Raw genomic sequence first — 24,284 nt, 5'->3', positions numbered from 1 at the left:
GAGCTTGTGAGCGACAACTACTGAGCCCGTGTGCCACAACTACTGAAGCCCATGCGCCTAGAGCCTGTGCTCCGCAACAAGAGAAGCCACCGCAATGAGAAGCCCACACAGCCCACACACCGCAACGAAGAGTAGCCCCTGCTCACCACAACTAGAGAAAAGCCCACAGACAGCAATGAAGACCCAATGCAGCCAAAAATAAATTTTAAAAATTTAAAAAAAGGTCTTGTGTTACATTAGAAATAGCTTAAAATATTTTTTCTTATAATCTTAATGAATTTAAGGCACGTGCAGATTTTAGCTGTGGACATCTTAATACCGTCACTGTTTGTTAAAATACAATTTAAAAGGGGCTTCCCCCCAGGACATGGAAGCAACCAAAGTGTCCATCAACAGATGAATGGATAAAGAAGATGTGGCACATATATAAAATGGAATATTACTCAGCCATAAAAAGAAATGAAATTGTTATTTGTAGTGAGGTGGATAGACCTAGAGACTGTCATACAGAGTAAAGTAAGTCAGAAAGAGAAACAAGTACTGTATGCTAACACATAAATACGGAACCTTAAAAAAAAAAAAAGGTTCTGAAGAACCTAGGGGCAGGACAGGAATAAAGATGCAGATGTAGAGAATGGACTTGAGGACACGGGGAGGGGGAAGGGTAAGCTGGGAGGAATTGAGAGTGGCATAGACATATATACAATACCAAATTTAAAATAGATAGCTAGTGGGAAGCAGCTGCATAGCACAGGGAGATCAGCTGGTGCTTTGTGTGCACCTAAAGGGATAGGATAGGGAGGGAGATGCAAGAGGGAGAGGATATGGGGATATGTGTATACATATAGCTGATTCACTTTGTTTTACAGCAGCAACTAACACAACATTGTAAAGCAATTATACTCCAATAAAGATGTTAAAAAAAATAAAAGGGGCTTCCCTGGTGGCACAGTGGTTAAGAATCCACCTGCCAATGAAGGGGACACGGGTTCGAGCCCTGGTCCAGGAAGATCCCACATGCTGCAGAGCAACTAAGCCCGTGTGCCACAAGCTACTGAGCCTGTGCTCTAGAGCCCGCAAGCCACAACTACTGAGCCCATGTGCCACAACTTCTGAAGCCTATGCGCCTAGAACCCGCACTCTGCAACAAGAGAAGCCACTGCAGTGAGAAGCCCACGCACCGCAACGAAGAGTAGCCACAACTAGAGAGAGCCTGCAACACGGCCAAAAATAAATTTTAAAAAATTATTTTTAAATACAATTTAAAAAAGACAAATATTTCAGATGTATAGTTTTATCAGAAAACAAGAACAGGATACAAAAAGGAGGGAAGGTTGTAAAAGATTAATGATGGCAGTGCTTGGGGTTCAGACGGCCTCCTCCCCACGCCTGCGCACACCTACCCAAGGCCACGACGCCGGCCTCAGCGACCCCAGAGCCCGTTCTCCTAACTCCTTCGGGCGAACGCCCCTCTAAGCAAAGAAAGCCCTTTACACAGGGAGCAGTGAGATTAGAGGATTTCCCCTTCGTATTGCGACTTTCCACTACTTAAACAGGCGCACACTCGCTATCCGCTGCCCTTTGGAATGTGGGTGAGCAGTGGCCGGCGAGAGACTCGGCGTGGGGGCGGTGCGGCCGGAAGTCCCGCCCCACCGAAGTGCGCCGGGTATTCTCGGCGGGAAACCAGGTCGGGCGTCGTGCTAGGCAGGCGGCGAGGGAGAAAGGGCGAATCCCAGGGCGCTGCGACTTAAGGGTAAAGGCCACGGCCTCCACTCCTTGCGCGTTTGGGTCCTGCCTCAGCCCCGCCTCGGAACCCGCCCGTCGCCTCCTGTGGAAGGCCTGGGATGCAGAACGCCCCGCTCTAACCTTCTTAACCGACCCACATGAGGGGATGGGGCGATGAGGCGGGATGAGGCCTTTCTGGGGAGGCGGTTGCCCCGGGCTGAGGCCCGCACAGGGAAAAGGAGAATTGTCACGTACCACTTAGGCGGCTAGAGCCTGGCCGAATGTACTTCAGCATCCTCGGGCGCCTCACTAGGTGGTTCTGATGTATGAAGGGGGTGGGCGCTGCTGGGGCAGTTGTTTCTCAGATCGGGAGGTGGGAACCTGTGTTCCGCATCGCCTGAGGGGGCGGGCACGTTAACGGGGCGGACATTCAGACCCACCCGATGACCTGCCGGTGAATCGCCCGTGGTGGAGCCGGCCTGGGGTCGCTAACGAGCGGCCACGTCCCTGCAGGAGTTGGAGAACCCTGGTCTAAGAGGGAAGGGCCCGAGGGACCACCTGTGCTCTTCAAAAGGAGTTCCTCCAGCTCTTTAGGTGAGCCAGGTCGTGGTGTTAATGAGTGCAAATGGACGAAACAGGGTGGAGTTAGTCTTCTCTCCCGGGAAAGATGTCTGTCGGTTACCTGTGGAAACTGCGATGAGGTGATGAGGATGAATGCGGAACGGCTGCTCCAGTCTCCTGAGGCCGGGAGTGTTGATGTTGTAGTGAAATGGCTCCTGGTACCCTCAGCCTGTTTCTGGACCTGATCAACTGTTTTTTCTCAATCTAAACTACTGTAACAGAAAGTTTACGTTACATTACTTGCATCTTGGCCGTTTCTCCCTTGCCTCTCCTACTTTAGGGGAAAGTTTCCACTTGGTACGAGCCCAAGCTGGGGATCCACTGTCAACAACTTAGTTGTGGCAGATATGGTGGGATTTTCAGCCCTGCCAGCCTTATGCACAGAAAGATGTCATTTATCTTTCAGATATTTTGAGGGTGCTATTTAGATTTCAAAAAGCTTTTCATGTTAACATTTTCTAGGCCACGTAAAAGAGGAATGTTCAGCTCATTTTCTTGCTTAAATTTGAATTTAACAGTAGTGTTTTGGGGAATTTTGAGCGCAAACTGTAAGTAGGATAGTTTCTTCCTGTTACCTGGAAAAAAAAATCCCTTTTTCCCCCTGTGAGAATACAGTAAATAATTCTGAAATCTTGTTCATGGCAGTCTGCATCTATTCACTAAGTTACTGAAAATACTTAATATGTTTTATTGAGCAGATGATTTTGTTCTTGGGATTATACTATATTTTATACTTTTAAATATAATTTTATAGTTATCCCTCCCTTAGAAGTCATAACTTGTCCTTTGCTGTGGATGTTTTTAAGCATGTAGCAGGTAAATAGATGACTTGTATTAATGCTACTAGATATTTGGCAAACTTTATCTTATTTTACTGTGCAAAGTAACCATTTATTAGAAAACAGTATAAGAAAGACAGACAAAGGGGAACAGAAGGTAGTTTGTGTTGTCAGCTTCAATTTAAAACATATCCCTCTTTAAGTATGAAAATTATATTAAAAAGCAGAATAGATTGACTAATTAAAATTAAGGAAATAGTCCTTAAACTCCCTCACAAAGCAAAAACCTCCATGTGTGGTACGTCTTTTCTTTTTAACAGGCTGTTTTTTAATCTAGTCTTTTTCCAAATCCTAACCCATTTGCTCAAAGATAATGCAACCTTTAAAAAAGGATGTAAATTTTCCTGTAAATTTTCATTTATATATAGTATAAATGAAACAGACATATAGTATGTCTGTTTATAATATGTCTCCAAATTATATGTAGGAGGCAGTATAACAAGATAAGAGTGTAGCCCTTGCCTCAGATTTTCTTGGTTCCCATTCTAGCTCTGGCACTTACTAGCTGTTTGAACTTGAGCAAATTGTTTACTTTCTCCTCATCTATCTTTATCCTTATAGCTCCCTTGTAGGGTTATTGTAAAGACTAAAAATATAGTATTTATAAGGTTTATAGGGGTTTATAGAGCCTGGTCTATCATTGGGCTTGCTGAACATTAGAAGCTTCTATTATAAAACTTGTGAAAAATGAAAAACAGTGAAATAAAACACCACCAGCTAAAGACAACAAGTGTTAATATGTTGCTCTTTTCCATCTAGTTTTATTTTATGTTTGCCTCTACATAATTGGGGTCATACTGTAGATAAAATTTTGAGTCTTGCTCTTTTGATTACATTGTTTTTTTGTTTTGGCGGTACACAGGCCTCTCACTGTTGTGGCCTCTCCCGTTGCGGAGCACAGGCTCCGGACGCACAGGCTCAGCGGCCATGGTTCACGGACCTACCCACTTTGCGTAATGTGGGATCCTCCCGGACCGGGGCACGAACCCGCGTCCCCCGCATCAGCAGGCGGACTCCCAACCGCTGCACCACCAGGGAAGCCCTTGATTACATTGCAACATAAGCATTTTTCCATACTGTCAAACATTTCAAGTAAATGTCAATATTCTTGTAACAATATCCTGTCCTGTGGATATACTATGATGTACTTACCCATTCCTTTTTAAATGGAATATTTAGGTTAAAAAAAATGACAAAACTAGTAAATATTTGTATATTACTTTATAAAAGATTCTCATATTTATCATTAAATTATTTGTTTGGGAATTTTCAGTTTGAGAGTTAAAATGAAAGAAAGGATAATTAACTATCTCTCTTTAACCACCCAGTGCTTTAGTAAATAAGAATTTTAGAGTTCTGTGAGTCCTGAATTATAGCTCTAAGAAATTAATTGGACTCTGATGTATTTTTCTAAAAAGTCAGTTTAGCATTTTAAAGAATGTGAGAGGGCTTCCCTGGTGGCGCAGTGGTTGAGAGTCCGCCTGCCGATGCAGGGGACACGGGTTCGTGCCCCGGTCCGGGAAGATCCCACATGCCGCGGAGCGGCTGGGCCTGTGAGCCATGGCCGCTGAGCCTGCGCGTCCGGAGCCTGTGCTCCGCAACGGGAGAGGCCACAACAGTGAGAGGCCCGCGTACTGAAAAAAAAAAAAAAAAATAAAAAAAAAAAAAAATAAAAAAAAAAAAAAGAATGTGAGAGGCCGTATTAGGGTTGCCAGTTATTTTAAAAATTCATCTAATGAATATAAACAGAGGTTTAAGCTTGAAAATAGCCATGAGTTGTTAGAAAAAATTTTAGTATTAAGCTAAGCTTGTGAAGAGAAATGCACATCTAAAGAGTGTGTGCATATTTGTGTTTTAAACCTCTGGTTCATGGAGGAGTGCCCAATCTGAAATCATGGGATAAAACTTTACAGAAAAGAAAATAAGGAAGGAGAACCAGAAGTGGAGCAACTAGATTCAGTCAACCAATCATTCCTGTGTTTGTTTAATAAAATGTGTTGAATGCCTGTAGTACTTGAGTGCGAGGTGCATTTATGTATGTTTTCAAATTTAATTCTTGTAACAACTCTATGAAGTTGGAAATTTATATTTTACAGATGAGGAAACTGAGCCTTAGAGAACTTAAGCATACCTAATACCACACACCTAATAAGTTTCAGATTCAATCTTTGCTCTTCTGGTTTGAGAAAGCTATTCTTTTCCTACCCCTTTGCATATATAATTCTGGAATTCTCAAAATTGATTTAAACTGAGAAAATACCTTTATCTTATAGATGAAATATAAGGTAAAAGAATGCAGACAAGCATGGAAAGTGAGGACACAAAGAAAATACAAGGTGAGAAATTTATGGATCATATATCTGAAATTTGTTTTATAGTGTATTTGTGGGATATACTGCAGATTATCTGACAGGCTTCAGGAAATGAAAGAATTATTCAGCAATTTACATGAATATCTATTAAGCATCTACTCTGTGCCTGTCACACTGACTTCAGGAAACTGACATTCTAATGGGAGATGGCATGTTGATAATTAGAATACCATATGATAGCTGATTTAATGGAGGTATATATAAGAACAGTGGAAACCTGAGAGGACCACCATCAAATTTCAGAGCTGTCCTCAGAAAAATGGAAATTTAATTCATGGGCATAAAGGAGGTTAACCAGAGAGGAAATATTAAAATAGAAAAGGATGGGGAATAGTATTCCCTAATGGACCCCATCACATCAGGGTTTGGCTGAGGAAGAGGACCCTCAAAAAAAGACCGAGCAAAACATTTCAGAAAGGTCGGGAGTGTGGTATTTTGGAAATCAGCCTTAGGAGAATGCTTTGAGAAAGATTATCCAAGAGCCTCAGTGTTAAGTATCACAGATGAAGACTGAAGTATCCACTGGATTTTTCATTTAGGAGGTCTTTTGTTTTATTAATAGTAAATTTAATAGATTTCAGCCAGATTGCAGTATATTGAGGTCTGGGTGGGAAATAGTCTGGAGACAGTATGAATAGCTTACTCTTCTTAAAAGCTTGTCTGAAGATATATGGCATTAACTAGAGGGAGGATGTAATGTTAAGGAGTCTTATAAGAGGTATAGAGATAAGAGAATATGTGAAGAGGGAGTGGGGATTATGGAGAGGGAGAAATTGAAGAAACTGGAAAGACGGGATAATTGCTGGAGATGCTCCTCTCAGATCATTTATCACACTATGGGAATTACTTACATCCTCTTCTGTCTCTATCACCAGATTGTGAGTTCCTTGGAATCAGAATCCCTATCTGATACAGAGTAGATGCATAGTAGACATTCAATAAAGATTTGTTAAATGAATATATATATTTTTTTTTTTTTTTTTGCGGTACGCGGGCCTCTCACTGTCGTGGCCTCTCCCGTTGCGGAGCACAGGCTCCGGATGCGCAGGCTCAGCGGCCATGGCTCACGGGCCCAGCCGCTCCGCGGCATGTGGGATCTTCCCGGACCGGGGCATGAACCCGCGTCCCCTGCATCGGCAGGCAGACTCTCAACCACTGTGCCACCAGGGAAGCCCTAAATGAATATATTTTAAAGAAGGTCATAGGCCTGTAATAGTGCCTTTTGAGTTGTATGCGAGAGAAATACAACTCAAACTAGTTCAAGAAAAAAAAGGAAACGTATCAGTTCATACAACTGGGAAACTCAGAGTTGTGAGGAAATGTTCTCCGAAGGAACCACGAGAAGGAAGAGGGAAATCATTCTGGGCAAGAAAAAAACTATAGTACAGTTGAACCTTGAACAACATGGGTTTGAACTGTGTGGGTCCACTTATATTCAGATTTTTTTTCTGATAGTACTACATGATCTGAGATTGGTTGAATATGAGGATGTGGAACCACAAATATGGAGGGCGGATTACAAATTTTATGTGGGTTTTCAACTGAGTGGAGGGTCGGTGCCCTTAATCCCCGTGTTGTTCATGGGCCAACTGTAGTTGTAGTCATTGCAGGATCCCAAAACATAGGTGAATGTGTTAACCATGAACAGGATGGGAGCTGGATCCTGGTGTGATATTGTAGAGGAAGAGGTAAGAATGGGTGTGGCTGCAGATATTTTTGTAGGAATTCTGTGTTGTGGAAAGTGTCCTGGGAATTCTGTGAAGGCCTAACATCTGTGTCTTTTTGACCGAGAGTTTATTATAGCATTTATAACCTGCTTTGCCCAGAGAGCAAGGCCGAGACAGAGATGACAAATAATTAATGGCTTATTCTCTGGAATCAGCCCTAAACAACTGACGGGAGCTGATAGATAAATACTCTTCACACTTTGACTGGGATGACTCTGAGACACATGGCTCTACCCTAGCTCCCAGAGTTTCCTGGTGGGGTTGCTTGTGTCTACCTTCCCTTTCTGTTTCATCTTTTCAAAAAAGTACTTGCACTCAAATTTTTGTTTCATGGTCTACTTCTGGGAGGCCTGAAATTAAAACATGAAGTGGAAGAGAAAGAGATGAGGTTTGAAGAGAGCTGAAGATTTGGAGTAGCCATTGAGGAAAATGGGAGAAACAACAGAAGGGAATTGGAGATGGAGCTGACCATGGATGGGGTTGCTGAGTAGAGTTGGGGGGTGTAACCTGGAATGCATACCAAATATTTGCAATGGCATAACTGCTTAATTTTTTTTCCTTTTAGCAATGCCTAAATTTGAGCTGAAAGAGCAGAGAAAAGAAACTGTTTTGAGTCACAATTAGGATTATAAAACATGTTTGGTAGAAGGAGAAGGGGTCCAAGGAATCCTAGCAAGATAATGGTTGAGGTGATGAATCATGGGATCTGGGATGAAGAGGGAAGGAAATGAAACCAAGTCTCTGAGAACATGAGTAAAGTAAGTAGAGATCATAGGGGTCAAGGAGTAAATATAAGAATAAGGAAGTAAGCCAGTTGAAAGAATTAGGAGTAATATTCAGAAAATGAAATAATGGAGTTGAAAATATCAGTGGTAGAGCTGTTCTGACTAATGAATGACAAGAGTCCAGATTTGGCCTTGGAAGTGAATAGCCAAATTTACATACAGTCTGCGACTTACAAAGGAGAGAGACTGTGTCTTTCCCAGCATCCATATCAATCACCCAAAAGAACTGTGACTGGGGCCACTTCAGTCATTAGGTCAACTGCAGAGCATACCAGTAATTAAAAATATATATATATATATGTATACCTACAAATTTATTAAGATGTAATTGACATACCACGTAATTTACTCATTTAAAATATATAGTTCACTTGTTTCACAGTGTTGTACAACCATCACCACAATCAATTTTAGAACATTTTCATCACCCTCAAAGAAACCTGTACCCTTTAGCAGTCACCCCCCCACACACACACCCCTGTTAACCCTAGACAACCACTAATCTGTTCTATGTCTCTAAATTTGCCTATTCAGGACATTTTATATAAATGGAATCATATAATATGTGGGCCTTTTTGACCAACTTCTTTCGCTTAGCATAATGTTTTCAAGGATCATCTGTGTTGTCTCAGTATCTTCATTCCTCTTTTTTGTGGAATGATTCCATTGAATGGATATATCATATTTTATTTATCCATTCAAGAGTTGATGGACATTTGGGTCTCCACTCTTTGGCTATTATGAATAGCGCTGCTATGAATATCCACGTATAAGTTTTGGGGTAGACATATGTTTTCATTTCTTTTGGGTATATACCCAGGAGTGGAATTGCTGAATCTATGGTAAATTTATGTTTAACCTTTTGAGGAACTGCTAGACTGTTTACCAAAGCAGCTGTACCATTTTACATTCTCACAGCAATGTATAAGGGTTCCAATTTCTCCAAATCTTTGGTCAGAATGTTAGACTATTTTTGATTATAGCCATCCTAGTGGTTGTGAAGTGGTATCTAATTGTGGCTTTAGTTTGTATTTCCCTAAGAACTAATGATATTGAGCATCTTTTCATATACTTATTGACCATTTGTATATGTTCTTTGGAGAAATGTCTATTTAAATCCTTTGCATGCTTTTTAATTGGGTTGTCTTTTACTGTTGAGTTTTAGGAGTTCCTTATGTATTCTGAACACAAGCCCCTTATTGGATATATCTGATTTGCAGATATTTTCTTTCAGTCTGTGAGTTGTCTTTTAACATTCTTAATGATACCTTTTGAAGCTCAGAAATTTTCAGTTTTAAGTCCAATTTATTGAATTTGCTTTTATTGCTTGTGGTTTTGGTATTGTAAACACTTCAGTTTTTGTTTGCTTGTTTATTTTCTTCAGGAATTATTGAAGGAGCTAGCTTGCATAGCCTGGAGAAGATAAAAACCCAGTTGTAGTTATCAGTAGGTGCTTTGTCTGGGAAGGGAGGGATTATGATAGGAAATAATAAAGTATGAAAAAGAAGTACAGAAGGAATTAAGAAAAGTACATAAAAAGTTTCTGTGCCTAGAATTGAAAATCACCACGCCCCATCAAAAATCCTCTTCGGCTTGTTATTGATGATGAATGGCTTATTGATATCTGTACAGTCACACTAACCTTCTTATGGTTTCTATTAATGTAGAACATGATCAATAAAAGTTTGCTGTTACTCCAAGACAACTCAGTGATAACCTTTGTACTATGATATTTTACTAACAAATTGAGTCATGAATTATTTCATTGAACCAAATTGCCAGTTGAATTTCTGTCAAGAGGAAGACTAATTGATTCACAATAGATCTTAGTTGTTTTTTTTTAGTGTGCTTCTCTATATTTTTTCCTCCTTTCATTCTATATCTTTGAAAACTTTAAATATTAATTCAAGCATTATGTCAAATTCTATGTACAATTTTATTTAAATCCTTAAAACCAAGACAAGAAATTGTTTAAAGGCTATTGTAAAGAATTTTATAGGAAAATGGAAAATGATTGTCTATTGTTTCCTTTTAGTTGTAAATAAATATGGGGTTTTTTTTGGTTTTTTTTGCGGTACGCGGGCCTCTCACCGCTGCAGCCTCTCCCGCTGCGGAGCACAGGCTCCGGACGCTCAGGCCCAGCGGCCACGGCCCACGGGCCCAGGCGCTCCGCGGCACGCGGGATCCTCCTGGACCGGGGCACGAACCCACATCCCCCGCATCGGCAGGCGGACCCCCAACCACTGCGCCACCAGGGAAGCCCGTAAATAAATATTTAAACTTTGTATTTTGATAAATTTTAACATGTATATATACCCAGCATTGTGTAAACATCAGCACAATCAGTATAGTGAACATAGCCTCATGTCCCTTTGTAATACCTCCCTTCTGTGCCTTCCTGGACCTCCTTTCCCCAAGCAACCACTGATGTGCCTTCTGTTACTGTAGACTAGTTTGTGTTTTTTCAATATGTGGAATTGTACAGTATACTATCGTATACTCTTTTTTGTGTGTAGTTTATTTCACTCAGCATAAGTATTTTGAGATTTATCCATGTGGTTGTATGTATGAATAGCTAATTCCTTTTTATCACTAAATAGTATTCCATTGTATGGTTATACCACAACTTCTTTATCCATTCATCTGCTGATGGACATTTCAGTTGTTTACAATTTTTGGTTATTACATATAATGTCACCATGAACATTTGTGTACAAGTCTTTGTATGTACATATATCTCCTTTTATTTTGAGTAAGTACTTAGGAGTAGAATGACTGCATCAAATTTTAGGTGTATGTTTAACAATTTATGAAACTGCTAAACTTTCAAAGTGGTTGTACTATTTTATGTGTCCACCAGCAGTATATGAGAGTTATAGTTCCTTTGTATCCTTGTCAAAATATGTTGTGGTCAGTCTTTTAAATTTTAGTCATTCTAGTGGGCATGTAATAATGTCTCCTTACGGTTTTAATTTGCATTTTCCTAATGATTAATGATGTTGAGCAGCTTTTCATGTGCTTATTTGCTATCTGTGTATCTTTTTTGTCTGTTCAAATCTTTTGTTCATTGTTTTATTGGGTGGTTTGCTCTCGTTGAGTTTTGAAAGGTCTATATGTTTTCTGGATATGTTTTTATCAGATATGTGCTTTACAAGTATTTTCTCCATTTGTGGCTTATCTTCACTTCAGAAAACACTACTTTTATTTTAAAAATTTATTTATTTTATTTATTTTTGGCTGCGTTGGGTCTTTGTTGCTGTGCGCGGGCTTTCTCTAGTTGTGGCGAGTCGGAGCTACTTTTCATTGCGGTGCATGGGCTTCTCACTGTGGTGGCTTCTCTTGTTGCAGAGCATGGGCTCTAGGCGCCCAGGCTTCAGGAGTTGTGGCTTGCGGGCTCTGGAGAGCAGGCTCAGTAGTTGTGGTGCACGGGCTTCGTTGCTTCGTGGCATGTGGGATCTTCCTGAGCCAGGGATCGAACCCGTGTCCCCTGCATTGGCAGGCGGATTCCTAACCACTGTGCCACCAGGGAAGCCCCTAATATAGTGTATTTTCATTTTCATTCAGTTCATTCTAAATAGCAGATATTTAAACCAATGTGGCTTTAATTAAAGAGAATAATATTTGGATTTTCTTTTCATATATTTCATGCAAAGGGAAAATCAAATAATTATGAGAAGTTCATTTCAAGTTATATTATCTAAGGAACATCTTTCTTTTACATATCTTTATTGCTTATTAGATTTTTTAAAATTTTATTTATTTATTTGTTTTTGGCTGTGTTGGGTCTTCGTTTCTGTGCGTGGGCTTTCTCTAGTTTCAATGAGCGTGGGCCACTCTTCATTGCGGCGCACGGACCTCACTGTCGCGGCCTCTCTTGTTGCGGAGCACAGGCTCCATACGCGCAGGCTCAGTAGTTGTGTCTCACGGGCCTAGTTGCTCCGCGGCATGTGGGATCTTCCCAGACCAGGGCTCGAACCCGTGTCCCCTGCAATGGCAGGCAGATTCTCAACCACTGCGCCACCAGGGAAGCCCCTGCTTATTAGATTTTAAAAAGTAATACATATTATTTAAAAAGCAAATACAAAGATATGTATTTAGAGTGTGAAATTTAAATGGTTAATTTTTGAAAGGAAATGTTTGGTTTAAAATAATGAAATTTTTGTTCTTTAGGAATGAAGACTGACCTGAACTTATTATTGGAGTGTCTGAAGTATCAAATGGACAATGCTTTTTCGCAAAAGGAAGCTCTAGTCACTATTCATTCAATTTGCCAACAAAACAGTAAGACATGATAGTGAATTTTTATTTGTGATTCTAGTTGTTTAGTATTGTGATATATGAAATATGCATAGTTCTTTCTCTTCTACTCAGTTATTTTACATATTATGTTACTGGGTTCATGTGATTTATTGTCTTTAAAATAATAATTATAATAAATATTCTTCTTTGTTTTGTCTGAACACTCTACAGGTAATGCAGGTCTTTATTTTCGGGAAATTGGTGGCTTGATGTTTGTAAAAGATCTTGCAAAGTCAAGTGAACATAGTATGGTAAAAGAAGCAGCATTATATACATTAGGAGCTGTTGCAGAACAAAATGGTAAAATAAGAAAACTTTATTTCACTATCCTTTAATCATTGTGTTATACTTAAACTACTAAAAAATAATTTTAGAGTTCAATTCCTTTTTTACATGTCTGGGTAGTTTTTTACAGGTATTTTATTTAAATTAATGCATACCAAAGATTTTATTTATCTTATTAACTAATGAGGGAACGAGTAAAATGTTACAACTGTTTCAAAAGTAATGGCAAAAAACAATACTATAGGCATTTGGGAAAGCTGAAATTTAGGAATAGGCACATAACTGGTCAGTGTCTGCAGGTTAAAAATCAATGTTCTACTCGTCGAAATGTTTTGCATTTCTGTGGACAAGAATAACTTGCATTAATATCAGTTTTCTACAATTTACAGAGTTATAAAATAGCCCAAAGACAGTAAAAGACAAATAATCTAGAAGGGTGTGCTAGACAGGACATTCAGTAATTGTTATCATCCATTTCAAAATCTTTCACAATTTTTCTGGCCATTAGTTGAAAACATTTTTTTTACTTTGTCTTTTACTATGCTTTTTTTTTTGCCATATGAATGTTTTTTATTTTTATAAAAATAAAATTCATCATTCTTTCTCTTTTTTGCTTTTGGATTTTGAATCATAAGAAAATTTTCCATACTCCCAGATTACAGGGGAATCCACCCATGTTTTCTTTTGGTACTTGTATGATTTTATTTTTTAGTTATACATGTTTTATTCTTTTTGAATTTTCCTGGGATATGATGTGATGAAGTTTCCAGTTTTATCTTTTTTTAATATGGCAATCCAGCTATCCCAACACTTCTTATTAAAAGTAGATCTTTTTCACATTGATTTGAGATGCTACCATTATCACTTAATGAGTCTATTTCTAGTTTTTCTATTCTGTTCATTATCTATATATCCAGGTACTTGAATCAGAATATGAAGATAACTTACAGCCATCTTATATGTGGATAAATATGCTTTCTGTATGGCCAACAAAAACATGTTTCTGTAGCATACCTGAAATGAGGTTAAATCTAAACTATCAGTTTGTCAAATAACTTTATATTCTTATATTTTCAACCGTTAAATATTTCTTCACCACTTGTTGAGAACCAAGCTGTGTGCTAGGCATTGGGGATAAATAAGACATTGCCTTTGCCTTTGAAAGTGTCTAAAAGCTGTTCTAGACACTGGATATATGTGTTCAAATTATTTTTTAAAAATTCTGCTTATTGCATGATTATCACCAAAAAGCCTCTCCTGTCGTGTAGGTATCATTTTTGTCTTTGGGAAAGATATTTTTATATCTAGAAAAGTCTTTAAAAATACCACAAGTATCATTTGTCCTTCTTTTCTAAAGCAGGTTTCTGAATTTTCTTAAATTTTTCTTTGGCTATGTTTTGTTACTTATCATCAATTTTTTGGTCATGTTTTATTTTAAATTTTTGTTCAGTTAGGCTCACAGAAATTCTGTGAGATTGCAATACATGTTTTAGAACCTAGATCAACTACTTCTGATTAAAATATTGCTTCTTTGGTCTGTTAATTGAGTAAGCACATAAGTTTGTCAGAATTTGTTTTATGACTAATAAATGTCAGTGAAATGAGAATTGGTTGAGAATTGTCCATATGGCAATTTTATATTTTGTTCAGCATATTTTAAAACTTGTCTGTGCTAATACATAGAAATTAAAATTATTTTTTCATATTTCAGTTTACTGTCAGCAGACTTTGTGCACTTCAGAATTGTTTGAAGACTTAACTTGGTTCTTATCTAACAATGATTCAAACACAAATTTGAAAAGAATGTCTGTCTATGTTATTTTGGTTCTAGTTTCAAATAATAGTAAGTACATTCTCTTATGTTATGGAAATATTTTTAAAATAATAGATTGGAACAGTCATTATTAGTCCTTTTATTCTAGTCTTTATGTCAGTACCTTTTTTAATCTTACTAACTTCTGAGAACTACGGCTTTAAAGAAAAGAGAATTAATAGCATGCATTTAATTGTTTGATATTTATTAATTTAGTATTTTAAAAAATACTAAAGTGATTTGCATTATTTAATTAACATTGAAAAGAAACAGCTTTAAAAGGAAAAGGGAAGCATTTAATGAATTAGTTTGGTTGATTTTCCACTGAATTGGCCATTTAATTATCATTGTATTTAAGATCATTTTATCAGTCAGCAATGGTGTTAAATTTTATGTAGCTCTTGGCGAAAGTTTTACTTTGTTTTTGTTGTTTTAGTTTTTATTTTGGAACAATCTTAGATTTACAGAAAAGTTGCAAGGGTAGTGTATAGAGTGTTCCTGTATACCTATTGCCCAGGCTAAGGTTATTTTTTTAACATTGCTTATTTAAATCTTCAAATTGTTAGAAATTTTATATGCATTTTAAATGCTTCTAGATTTTATTTTTTCTATTTTTATGTTTTGAATTAATTTTTTTTCTATTTTGGGGCGTATTTTGGTATTGTAACACAGAACCATGCAAAATAAGTGTTTTGCAATTTTTAGAGGAAATTTGAATACTATCATTCTCTAAACGTAAGTAATGTATTTTCCGTAATAATCTTGATTACAGATTTTTACCTACTGTAATTCTGTATTGTACTTTATAATACTTTAAAGTGACTGAAAGTTATTTATTAAAAATACTACTGGGCTTCCCTGGTGGTGCAGTGGTTGAGAGTCCGCCTGCCGATGCAGGGGACACGGGTTCGTGCCCCGGTCCGGGAAGATCCCACATGCCGTGGAGCGGCTGGACCCTTGAGCCATGGCCGCTGAGCCTGCGCATCCGGAGCCTGTTGCTTGGCAATGGGAGAGGCCACAACAGTGAGAGGCCCGCGTACCGCAAAAAAAAAAAAAAAAAAAAAAAACTACTTAGAAAAATACTACTTAAATGTTGTTCTCCATTTCTACAAAATTATTTTCTAAATAGAAGTCATATTCATGTAATATATGGCTATTTTTTTAAGGGACTGGACAGACGCTTGTGAGAGAAACAGGTTGTATTTCAGTTCTATCACAGTTGTTCAAGTAAGTAAATATACATCTCTTGTTATTAATTATTGATTTCTTAAGACCTTAACACATTTGTATTAATTACTTCCTTTTCTATTTAACCTAATAGGACAGTTCTTTCAAAATATGAGTTGAATTTGTCAGATGAAAATGTTTTCCAGAGTTATCAGTTGTGGTCTTCAGTGTGTAGTACTCTGTGTGTCTGTGTCAACAATCCTCAAAATGGTAATTTTCTCAAATATTTACATATAAAAATAAAGATAAAAACAAATAAAAAACTGATATTTTCCAAGTATATTAAAATATGATTGCCTTTTTCTCCTTTCAGATGAAAATCAAATGCTTTGCTCTTCACTTTTTCCACATGCTAATGACTGGCTAATAAATTGCACGAAACCTGAGATAATTCGCCCTATTTGCTCATTTATTGGACTCACTCTTGCAAATAACAGTAAGTATTCATTATTCTCTAGGTCATACTTTAAAAAACATATTTTAAAGCATAACAAAAACCTATTGAATTAATGAATTCCAGTAAGTTGTGTCATTTTGGATCCATTTATACTATTGTATAAGTTAAAATCTTATACATAGAAAATCTTAGAAATAGATATTGTTAAGAAGCTATGGGAAGATGGTGGTGGCAGCATAGTTTTGAGTCTTCCCATATATCCTCACAAAACAGAACACCTACACAGCAAAACTGTAAAAACCCACAGAGAGTGTTCTCTGACCACATAGAATTAAATTAGAAATTAATAAAAGTAAAACATCTAGAAAAGTCCCTAATATCTAGAAATTAAGCAACACAGTACTAAAAAAACCCACATCAAAATAAAAATACAAACCTATGAATCACAAATCATAAAGGAAATTAGAAATGTTTTTAACTTAATGGTAATGAAAACACAAAATTAAACAGTGGGATGCTGCAAAATCAGTGTTTAGATGGAAATTTATAGCAATAAGGCTTGCATAGGGAAGAAGGAAGGTCTCAAATCAATTATATTAGTTTCCACCTAAGAAACTAGAAATCAGAGCAAGTTAAACTCAAAGTAAGCATAACAAAGGAAATAACAAAGAGAAGATTAGCAATCAATGAAATAGAACAGAGTAATCAATTAAATCAAAAGCTAGTTCTTTGAAAAGATCACTAAAATGGATCCTTTACCCAGACTAACCACGAAATAGAAGGCCCAAATTATAAGAGATAAGAGATGACATCTCTATATCTTAACAGATATTAATAGGATAACAAAGGAATAGTAGAAACAACCTTATGCCGTTAAATTTGATAACTTAAATGAACTGGACAAATTCTTTGAAAGACACAAACTACAAAAGCTCACTCAAGAAGAAATAGATAACCTGAATATTCCTATATCTAATAGTGAAATTGAATTTGTAGTTTAAAACCTTAACACAGGAAATTCCAGGTCATAAAGGCTTCACTGGGGCTTCCCTGGTGGCACAGTGGTTAAGAATCCGTCTACCAATGCAGGGGACATGGGTTTGAGGCCTGGTCCGGGAGGATCCCACATGCTTCAGAGCAACAAAGCCCGTGCGCCACAACTGCTGAAGCCTGTGCTCTAGAGCCCACGAGCCACAACTATAAGCCTGCAACCACAACTATGAGCCCGCATGCCACAACTACTGGAGCCCACGTGCCTAGAACTTGTGCTCCACAACAAGAGAAGCCACCACAATGAGAAGCCCGTGCACTGCAACGAAGAGTAGCCCCGACTCACCACAACTAGAGAAAGCCTGCACGCAGCAACGAAGACCAACCGCGGCCAAAAATAAATAAAAGAAAAGAAAAAAGGCTTCACTGGTGCATTCTACCAAACATTTAAGGAAAAAAAATTCTACATAAATTATTCCAGGAAATACAAGTAGAAGAAACACTTCCCAACAAACTTTTAAGGGCAGCATTATTTCCACACTAAATCTTGAAAAAGACATTACAAGAAAACTGTAGGCCAATATCCTTTATGATCATAGATGCAAACATCCATAACAAAATATTAACAAATCAATCCAGCAATATATAGAAAGGATAATATATTCTGACCAAGTGGCATTCACTTTAGGCATGCAAGATTGGTTTAACATTAGGAAATTCACCATATACATAGACTAGAAAAGAAAAACTATATGATCTCCAAAGATGCAGGAAAAGCTTTTCACATAATTCAACATACATTCATGACAGAAGATTTTGGTAAGCCAGGAATAGAAGGGAACTTCCTCAATGTGATGAAGGGCTTCTACAAAGTACTACAGCTAACATACTTAAATGGTGAAAGACTTAATGCTTTCCCCCTAAGATTGTAAAAAAGACAAGGATGGCCACTCTCATTATTTGACTGGACATCCAAGTCAGTGCAGTAAGGCACGAAAATGAAATAAAAAGCATAGAGATTGAAAAGGAAGAAGAAAATGTAGTATTTATTCATAGATGACATGATTGTCCGAAGAATCTACAAAAAGCTACAGAGCTAATAAGTGATTTTAGCAAGGTTGCAGGATACAAGGTCATATACAGAAATACTAGCAACACTTGGGAACTTAAAGTAACTGCCATTTACAATAATATAAAAAAAACAAAATACTTAGGGGTACATTTAATGATTTCATCTGCTATATCTATATGCTGAAAACTATAAAACGTTGCTGAGATAAAACTTTAAATTAATGGGAGAGATATCATATTCATGGATTGTAAGATTCAATATTGTTATACTGTCACTTCTCAAATTCACCTCTAGATTCTTGGCACTCCCCATCAAAATCTCAACGGGCTTTTCTGCAGAAATTGACAAGCTGATTCTAAAATTTACATGGAAATGCAAAGGGGCTAGGATAGTCAAAATTATTTTGAAAAAGGACAAAATTGTAGGGTTTATATTACCTGATTTCAATACTTACTATACAGTAATCAAGAGTGTAGCATTGGTGTAAGTGTAGACATAGATCAATGGAAAAAGTAGAGAACCTAGAAATAGACATATATATATGATTGATTTTCTACGAATGTTGATTTTCTATAAAGGTGCCACAGTAACTCTGTGTTGGAAAAGGTAGAAACAAATGATGCTGGAAAAAGTACTTATCTATCTGTGAAATATGAAGCTCAACCCTTACCTTACACAGTATACACAAATTAACTTGAAATGATCCCTACACCTTAATGTAAGAACTAAAACTATAAAACATCTAGACAAAAACATAGGAGCAAATCTTTATAATTTGGGAGTAGACAGATTTCTTAGGACACAAAAAGCATGAGCCACTAAAGAAAAGATTATAAATTGGACTGCACTGAAATTAAAATCTTTTACTCTTCAAAAGATCCTGTTAACGTGAAAAGGCAAGCTATAGAGTGGGAGAAAATATTTGTGAAATGTACATCTGATAAAGAACTTGTACCCAGGAAAACCCCAAGGAGATAGCCCTGTACACCAACTAGCATGGTTAAAAGTAGAAAGGCTAGTGATAATAGTGATGAGGATGTGGAACAACTAGAACCTTCTCACACGTTGCTGGTGTGTATCTATATTCAGATGTTTAAAGCAAATAGTCACGTTTCACATGCAAAGGAACATATCTCTATAATTTCAAAAATTGAAATCTATTTCCATGATGCTTTGACATTTCCTCTTTCTTTAAGTACCAACTTAGATGAGTAATACTGCTGTGTCCTACTTATAAGACCTTATTACTCTCAGCAAACTGACATGAAATAGATTAGAAGTAATTTGAAATATTCAGTGTAGAGGTGTAGACTAGGATGTTCTTCTGCTTATAAGCCTGAATTTTCATTACATAGACTATAAATGAAAATTTTTGTGGTAACATAGTGCCCAATTTCATCTAAGAATTTTAAGATACTTCCTTTTTTAAAGATTTTTTTAATGAAAATACTTTGTAGTAAAGAAGCCTATTTTGGAGTCTCCATAATATTGAAAATGTTTGCTTATCCTTAAATAACATTTCCTAACAGTTCTGTTCTGATGTAGAAATTTTTGAACATGATTTTTTTAGATTAAGATTTTTGTGTTTTATTGAACAATACAAAAAGTAATTTTTGTGTTTAAATCATCCTGGCTCAATTTGTGGTACTAGGGTAGACTGGGAAGAAGGTTTGTGACAGAATTATAATCACTAGCCCATATATCCATTTGTTATATGCCCATTGCTGGGATAGGGGCTGTTGAATTCACAGACCTGTGGGGTACTTTGCCATCAGAATCATTTCCTACAGGGGAACAAAAGACTAAATGCTTTTTAAAAATGTATCTGTCATCCAGTCTTTGCTTGGAATAGTTGTTATGACTCTCAACCATATGTTATACTTTTATGCTCCAAGAAGTAAAAGAATTAGGCTTAAATAAGATGGATGAAATATGTGGTTTTTTTGAAACAGTTAATTTTCTCTGCCCTTTGTTGATTCAGATTTGAGGAATGAGTTATGTTGGAATTCAGAAAGTAGTCAGCCTGCTAATTGTAATACCAAGCTAAATGAATGAATCTATTCTTTATAGCTCTTGAAGGACTTGAATTTAATAATGTCATTCTTGCAAAATATACCAGTTCTTGCTAAATGAAACAAGATATCTAACATACAAGAAAGAAGTACTGTGCTATACATGTAGTTGTACTATGTCAAAGTGAGTTTCTTATGTAAGTAAATAAAATCAATCTTGTGATTATGTATATGCACAGGTAAAGATTGGAGTTTTCATTTTTTCATTTTGGGATTTTTAGTAAGTATTTTAAAAAGTCAAGTTAATGTTATATTTAGTGCAAATTAATTTAATGAAACCATATACTTGTTTGAAGTATAATAGTTCTGCTACTTTATTCCTTAAGCATACGTGCAGAAATACTTTATATCTGTGGGTGGACTGGATATATTGTCTCAAGTTCTTGTGCAGTTGGAATCTGATTCACACAAGACTCTTTCCAGTGCTAAGCTTGCAGTGGTGGTGACAAAGACAGTGGATGCATGTATTGCTGATAATCGTGAGTGAAAACACTTAGTAATTTTTCTGCAATTGCATTTTGCTTCAATTCAGCATGGTGAATGTTAAAATGATAGATTGAACGCTAACATGGATTGGACTTCCAGTTTCTCATAAGTGGGAGAGAAACTTAGAAATTATCTAGTCCAACTCCTTATTTTCTCATGGAGGTTGTGACTTCCCTAAGAATTCAAATCTAGGTCTTCTGACTTCAGGTTTGATGATAGAATCAAGATAAGAGTTTGTCAGTCCTAAACCCTTGTTTCACTTAAAAAGCTGCATTAAATGAAAAAGTTTACTCCACATGGCCCGTGCCAATGCCCGGCTGTTTGGCATCCGGGCAAAAAGGGCCAAGGAAGCTGCAGAACAGGATGTTGAAAAGAAAAAATAAAGTGCTGTTGGCGACTTGTGATAAAAAGAAAAATTTAGATGAGAAATCAAGGGACATTTTGGAGACATAGGGAATGGAAAGCCCAATTTACAGATTTTAAAAAGTGAGATAAAGAATTAAGGTATGCCTCTATCTGATAAGCGTGAGATAGACTTACCCTACTGTAACCAGTGAGTAACAGAACCACACTTGAACTCATGGCTGCTTCTCACATGTACAGATACTGAGGAATGATAGTCTATAAATCTCTGTAACTCTCGACATTCACAAATAACTGAAAAAAATAGATCATTTTTTAAAAAATCAGTTATTTAGGGCCTGCTATGTGCTGGGCTCTATGTGAGCTCTAGAGATACAAAAATTATTAAGATGTAGTCTGCTGAGGAATTCACAACCTTTTTGTTGCTGTCAGTAGTTAGACTCTGAACTCTGTTAAAAAAGAAAAAAAAAACACCACACATACACACAAAGAACAAAACTGTGAGAAGTGTAGCTTAAATTGGTGGACTTCTTGAATTTTTCACATCTCAGTATAGCTTCAGGTATGCTTCACTGCATCATTAACGTCAGTAGAACTATGGCCAGTTAATAGTGTATTTCAATGACAGGCAGGAATCGATTTCATAGGAAGGACTTTACTGTCAATCTAGATAAGACGAGGAATGTAATGTGAGAGTAAGTAGCTTTTAGGAAGGTGGTATCATTACTTCATATTCACAACATTATGCAGGACAACTTAGAAGAAAGCATTCTTCAAAAAACTTGCTTTAGTATAATGTCTTTAGTATGGGAAGAGGAATTAATGAGGGCTATATAAGCCACCATTTTATTACAATGAATTTGTTTATAGTCACACATATATATACATATATATTAGATGTTATATGAGATGTGAATTTTAGATATTATGTAGATACATAATGTCATTCTCCCAGGATAAGATCTGAAAAATAGTATAATGTAATATCTGGAAAATACTATATGTCTAGCTATACGTTTTAAGTTTGTACTTGTTCTTTTTTTCCTTTTTTAGCTACTTTTGGGGTAGTACTATCCAAGTACCACATTGTTTCAAAACTTCTGGCATTACTGCTTCATGAAAGTCTGGATTCAGGAGAAAAATTTAGTATCATACTTACTGTTGGTCATTGTACAGAGGATTGTGGTAAGTATTGGATTTATTTTGTGTGTTAGTTAAAACGGTGGAGTGGAAATACACTATTCCTCCCCACCCACCCAGCTTAAAAGTATTGCCTTTCTCCTAATCCCCAAACCAGTCATTTTGCTCCTCATCCTTCTTCAGCCGTGGCATTCAGTCAGTCCCTAAGACCTGTGGCTCTACTTCTGTTTACCCCTCCTTATTCCCTTCTGCTTAATTCCAGTGCTATTTTCCCCGTTTAAGCCCTCAGCCCCTCAACATCTGTCACCAATGTTATTACAATAGATTCCTCCCTGTGTCCTCTTCCTTCTATCTCCATTTTTCAATCCACTCTTCACACTGCTGCACAGATACGATCCTGTTTTTCCTTGTTGAAAACCTTAGAAAGTTCTTTCTTTCTCTACTTATCATTCTCTCCTCTCTCTCTTTTTTCTCTTCCCATTTTCTCCTTCTCTCCACTTTCCTGCCATTCTTCCTCTTTCCACTTTCCTCCTTTCCAACCCTCTTCACTTTTTTTAAAAAATAAATTTATTTATTTTGTTTTTGCATTGGGTCTTTATTGCTGTACGTGGGGTTTCTCTAGTTGCAGCAAGAGGGGGCTACTCTTCATTGTGGTGCATGGGCTTCTCATTGCAGTAGCTTCTCTTTTTGTGGTGGCTTCTCTGTTGGAGAGCACAGGCTCTAGGCATGTGGGCTTCAGTAGTTGTGGCGCACGGGCTTAGTTGCTCCGTGGCATGTGTGATCTCCCCAGACCAGGGCTTGAACCCGTGTCCCATGCATTGGCAGGCGGATTCTTAACCACTGCGCCACCACGGAAGTCCCCCAACCCTTTTCACTTTCCTCTCTCCTTTCTCTCTTCCTCCAATCTCCTCTCTCTCCTCCTCCCACTTTTCCACTTCCCTCTTTTTATTCTCTCTTGCTTCTTCTGCCCTCTCTTCCCTCATTTTCCATTCTTTCCATTCGTTTATTTCTCTATACTTTCTCTTCACCTCTGTATAATTTAGGATTCACTATACCTTTAAAATTTTTAATTTAATTTTTATTTTTTTATTGAGGTATAATTGACAACAAAACCTTTTTTTAAACCAAGTGAGGGCAGTTTCTTTACTCTTATGAGGTGTGACAGTGCTCTGTGGCTGTGTTTATCACTGTGTTTAAGAGATTATCATTTATGAGACTTAGGTATCTTATATAAGTAGACTATTTTCTAAATTGAAAATACCTTTAAACTTTGTTTTTCTGTATTTAAAATTTTGAACTATGTTCATAATTATCACAAGGAAGAATTATGACCTCATGCATATAGTTTAAGATAAAATAACTATTGGGAATTCCCTGGTGGTCCAGCAGCTAGGACTCTGCACTTCCACTGCCGGGGCCGGGATTCAATCTCTGGTCAGGGAACTAAGATCCTGCAAGCCGCGCAGTGCGGCCAAGAAATAAATAAATAAAGTAACTATCTTCTGCTTTAATCTTTGATGTGTTTTCCAGAGGAAAATCAGTATGACCTTTTTAAAAGCAATGGGCTTCCACTCATGATACAAGTCTTAACTGAATCTCAGAACGAGGAACTAAACAAAGCTGCCACTTTTGTGCTTCACAACTGCAAAAAAATTAGTAAGTTTACTATTACTTTAAAAAAATACCAACCAAACTTTATGCAAGAGAATTATATCTGCTTTGATGAACCAAGCCCCTTTAGCTCCCAAGCTCTTCTTACATTTGAAAAGCAGATTATATAATTTTGACGTGACAACTAGAGTACTACAGCGTGTAAAAAACTTATATGGAAGAGAACAACAGTATAGATAATTCACTTATTTAATGCAGTGTGGACAGATTTAGCTGTAGGACTTAAATTTGAGGGCTACAAGTGACTTATGATTAAATCATAACATAAAGTACCTTAATTTGTTTATTTAAAAAATGTTTGAGTGTCTCTTATTTGCCAGGCACTGTGCTAGGCATTAGAGATACAGTGATAAGAAACAATAGTCTATGTGTTTACAGAGCTTAGTGTAACTAGAGAAAT

The 24,284-nt window shown here is 37.1% G+C and overlaps 1 protein-coding gene across 1 annotated transcript in view; it reads left to right on the top strand.

Moving 5' to 3' along the window:
- Positions 1 to 5,461: 5,461 nt before the first annotated feature.
- The window catches only part of TERB1 (telomere repeat binding bouquet formation protein 1), a 42,515-nt gene continuing 23,692 nt past the window's right edge, over positions 5,462 to 24,284 (top strand). Inside the window, exons 1-10 of the mRNA XM_032613937.1 lie at positions 5,462 to 5,521; positions 12,240 to 12,350; positions 12,540 to 12,668; positions 14,365 to 14,496; positions 15,633 to 15,693; positions 15,788 to 15,903; positions 16,007 to 16,129; positions 20,551 to 20,703; positions 22,127 to 22,258; positions 23,744 to 23,869. Coding sequence (XP_032469828.1) covers positions 5,479 to 5,521; positions 12,240 to 12,350; positions 12,540 to 12,668; positions 14,365 to 14,496; positions 15,633 to 15,693; positions 15,788 to 15,903; positions 16,007 to 16,129; positions 20,551 to 20,703; positions 22,127 to 22,258; positions 23,744 to 23,869 — 1,126 coding nt within the window. The 5' untranslated portion in view covers positions 5,462 to 5,478. The remainder of the gene's footprint in view (positions 5,522 to 12,239; positions 12,351 to 12,539; positions 12,669 to 14,364; positions 14,497 to 15,632; positions 15,694 to 15,787; positions 15,904 to 16,006; positions 16,130 to 20,550; positions 20,704 to 22,126; positions 22,259 to 23,743; positions 23,870 to 24,284) is intronic.

The sequence above is a fragment of the Phocoena sinus genome, chromosome 19 (genome assembly GCF_008692025.1).
Source record: "Phocoena sinus isolate mPhoSin1 chromosome 19, mPhoSin1.pri, whole genome shotgun sequence".
NCBI lineage: Eukaryota > Metazoa > Chordata > Mammalia > Artiodactyla > Phocoenidae > Phocoena > Phocoena sinus.
The sequence above is the reverse complement of the archived record's forward strand: the minus strand, read 5'-3'. Positions and strand labels throughout refer to the sequence as shown.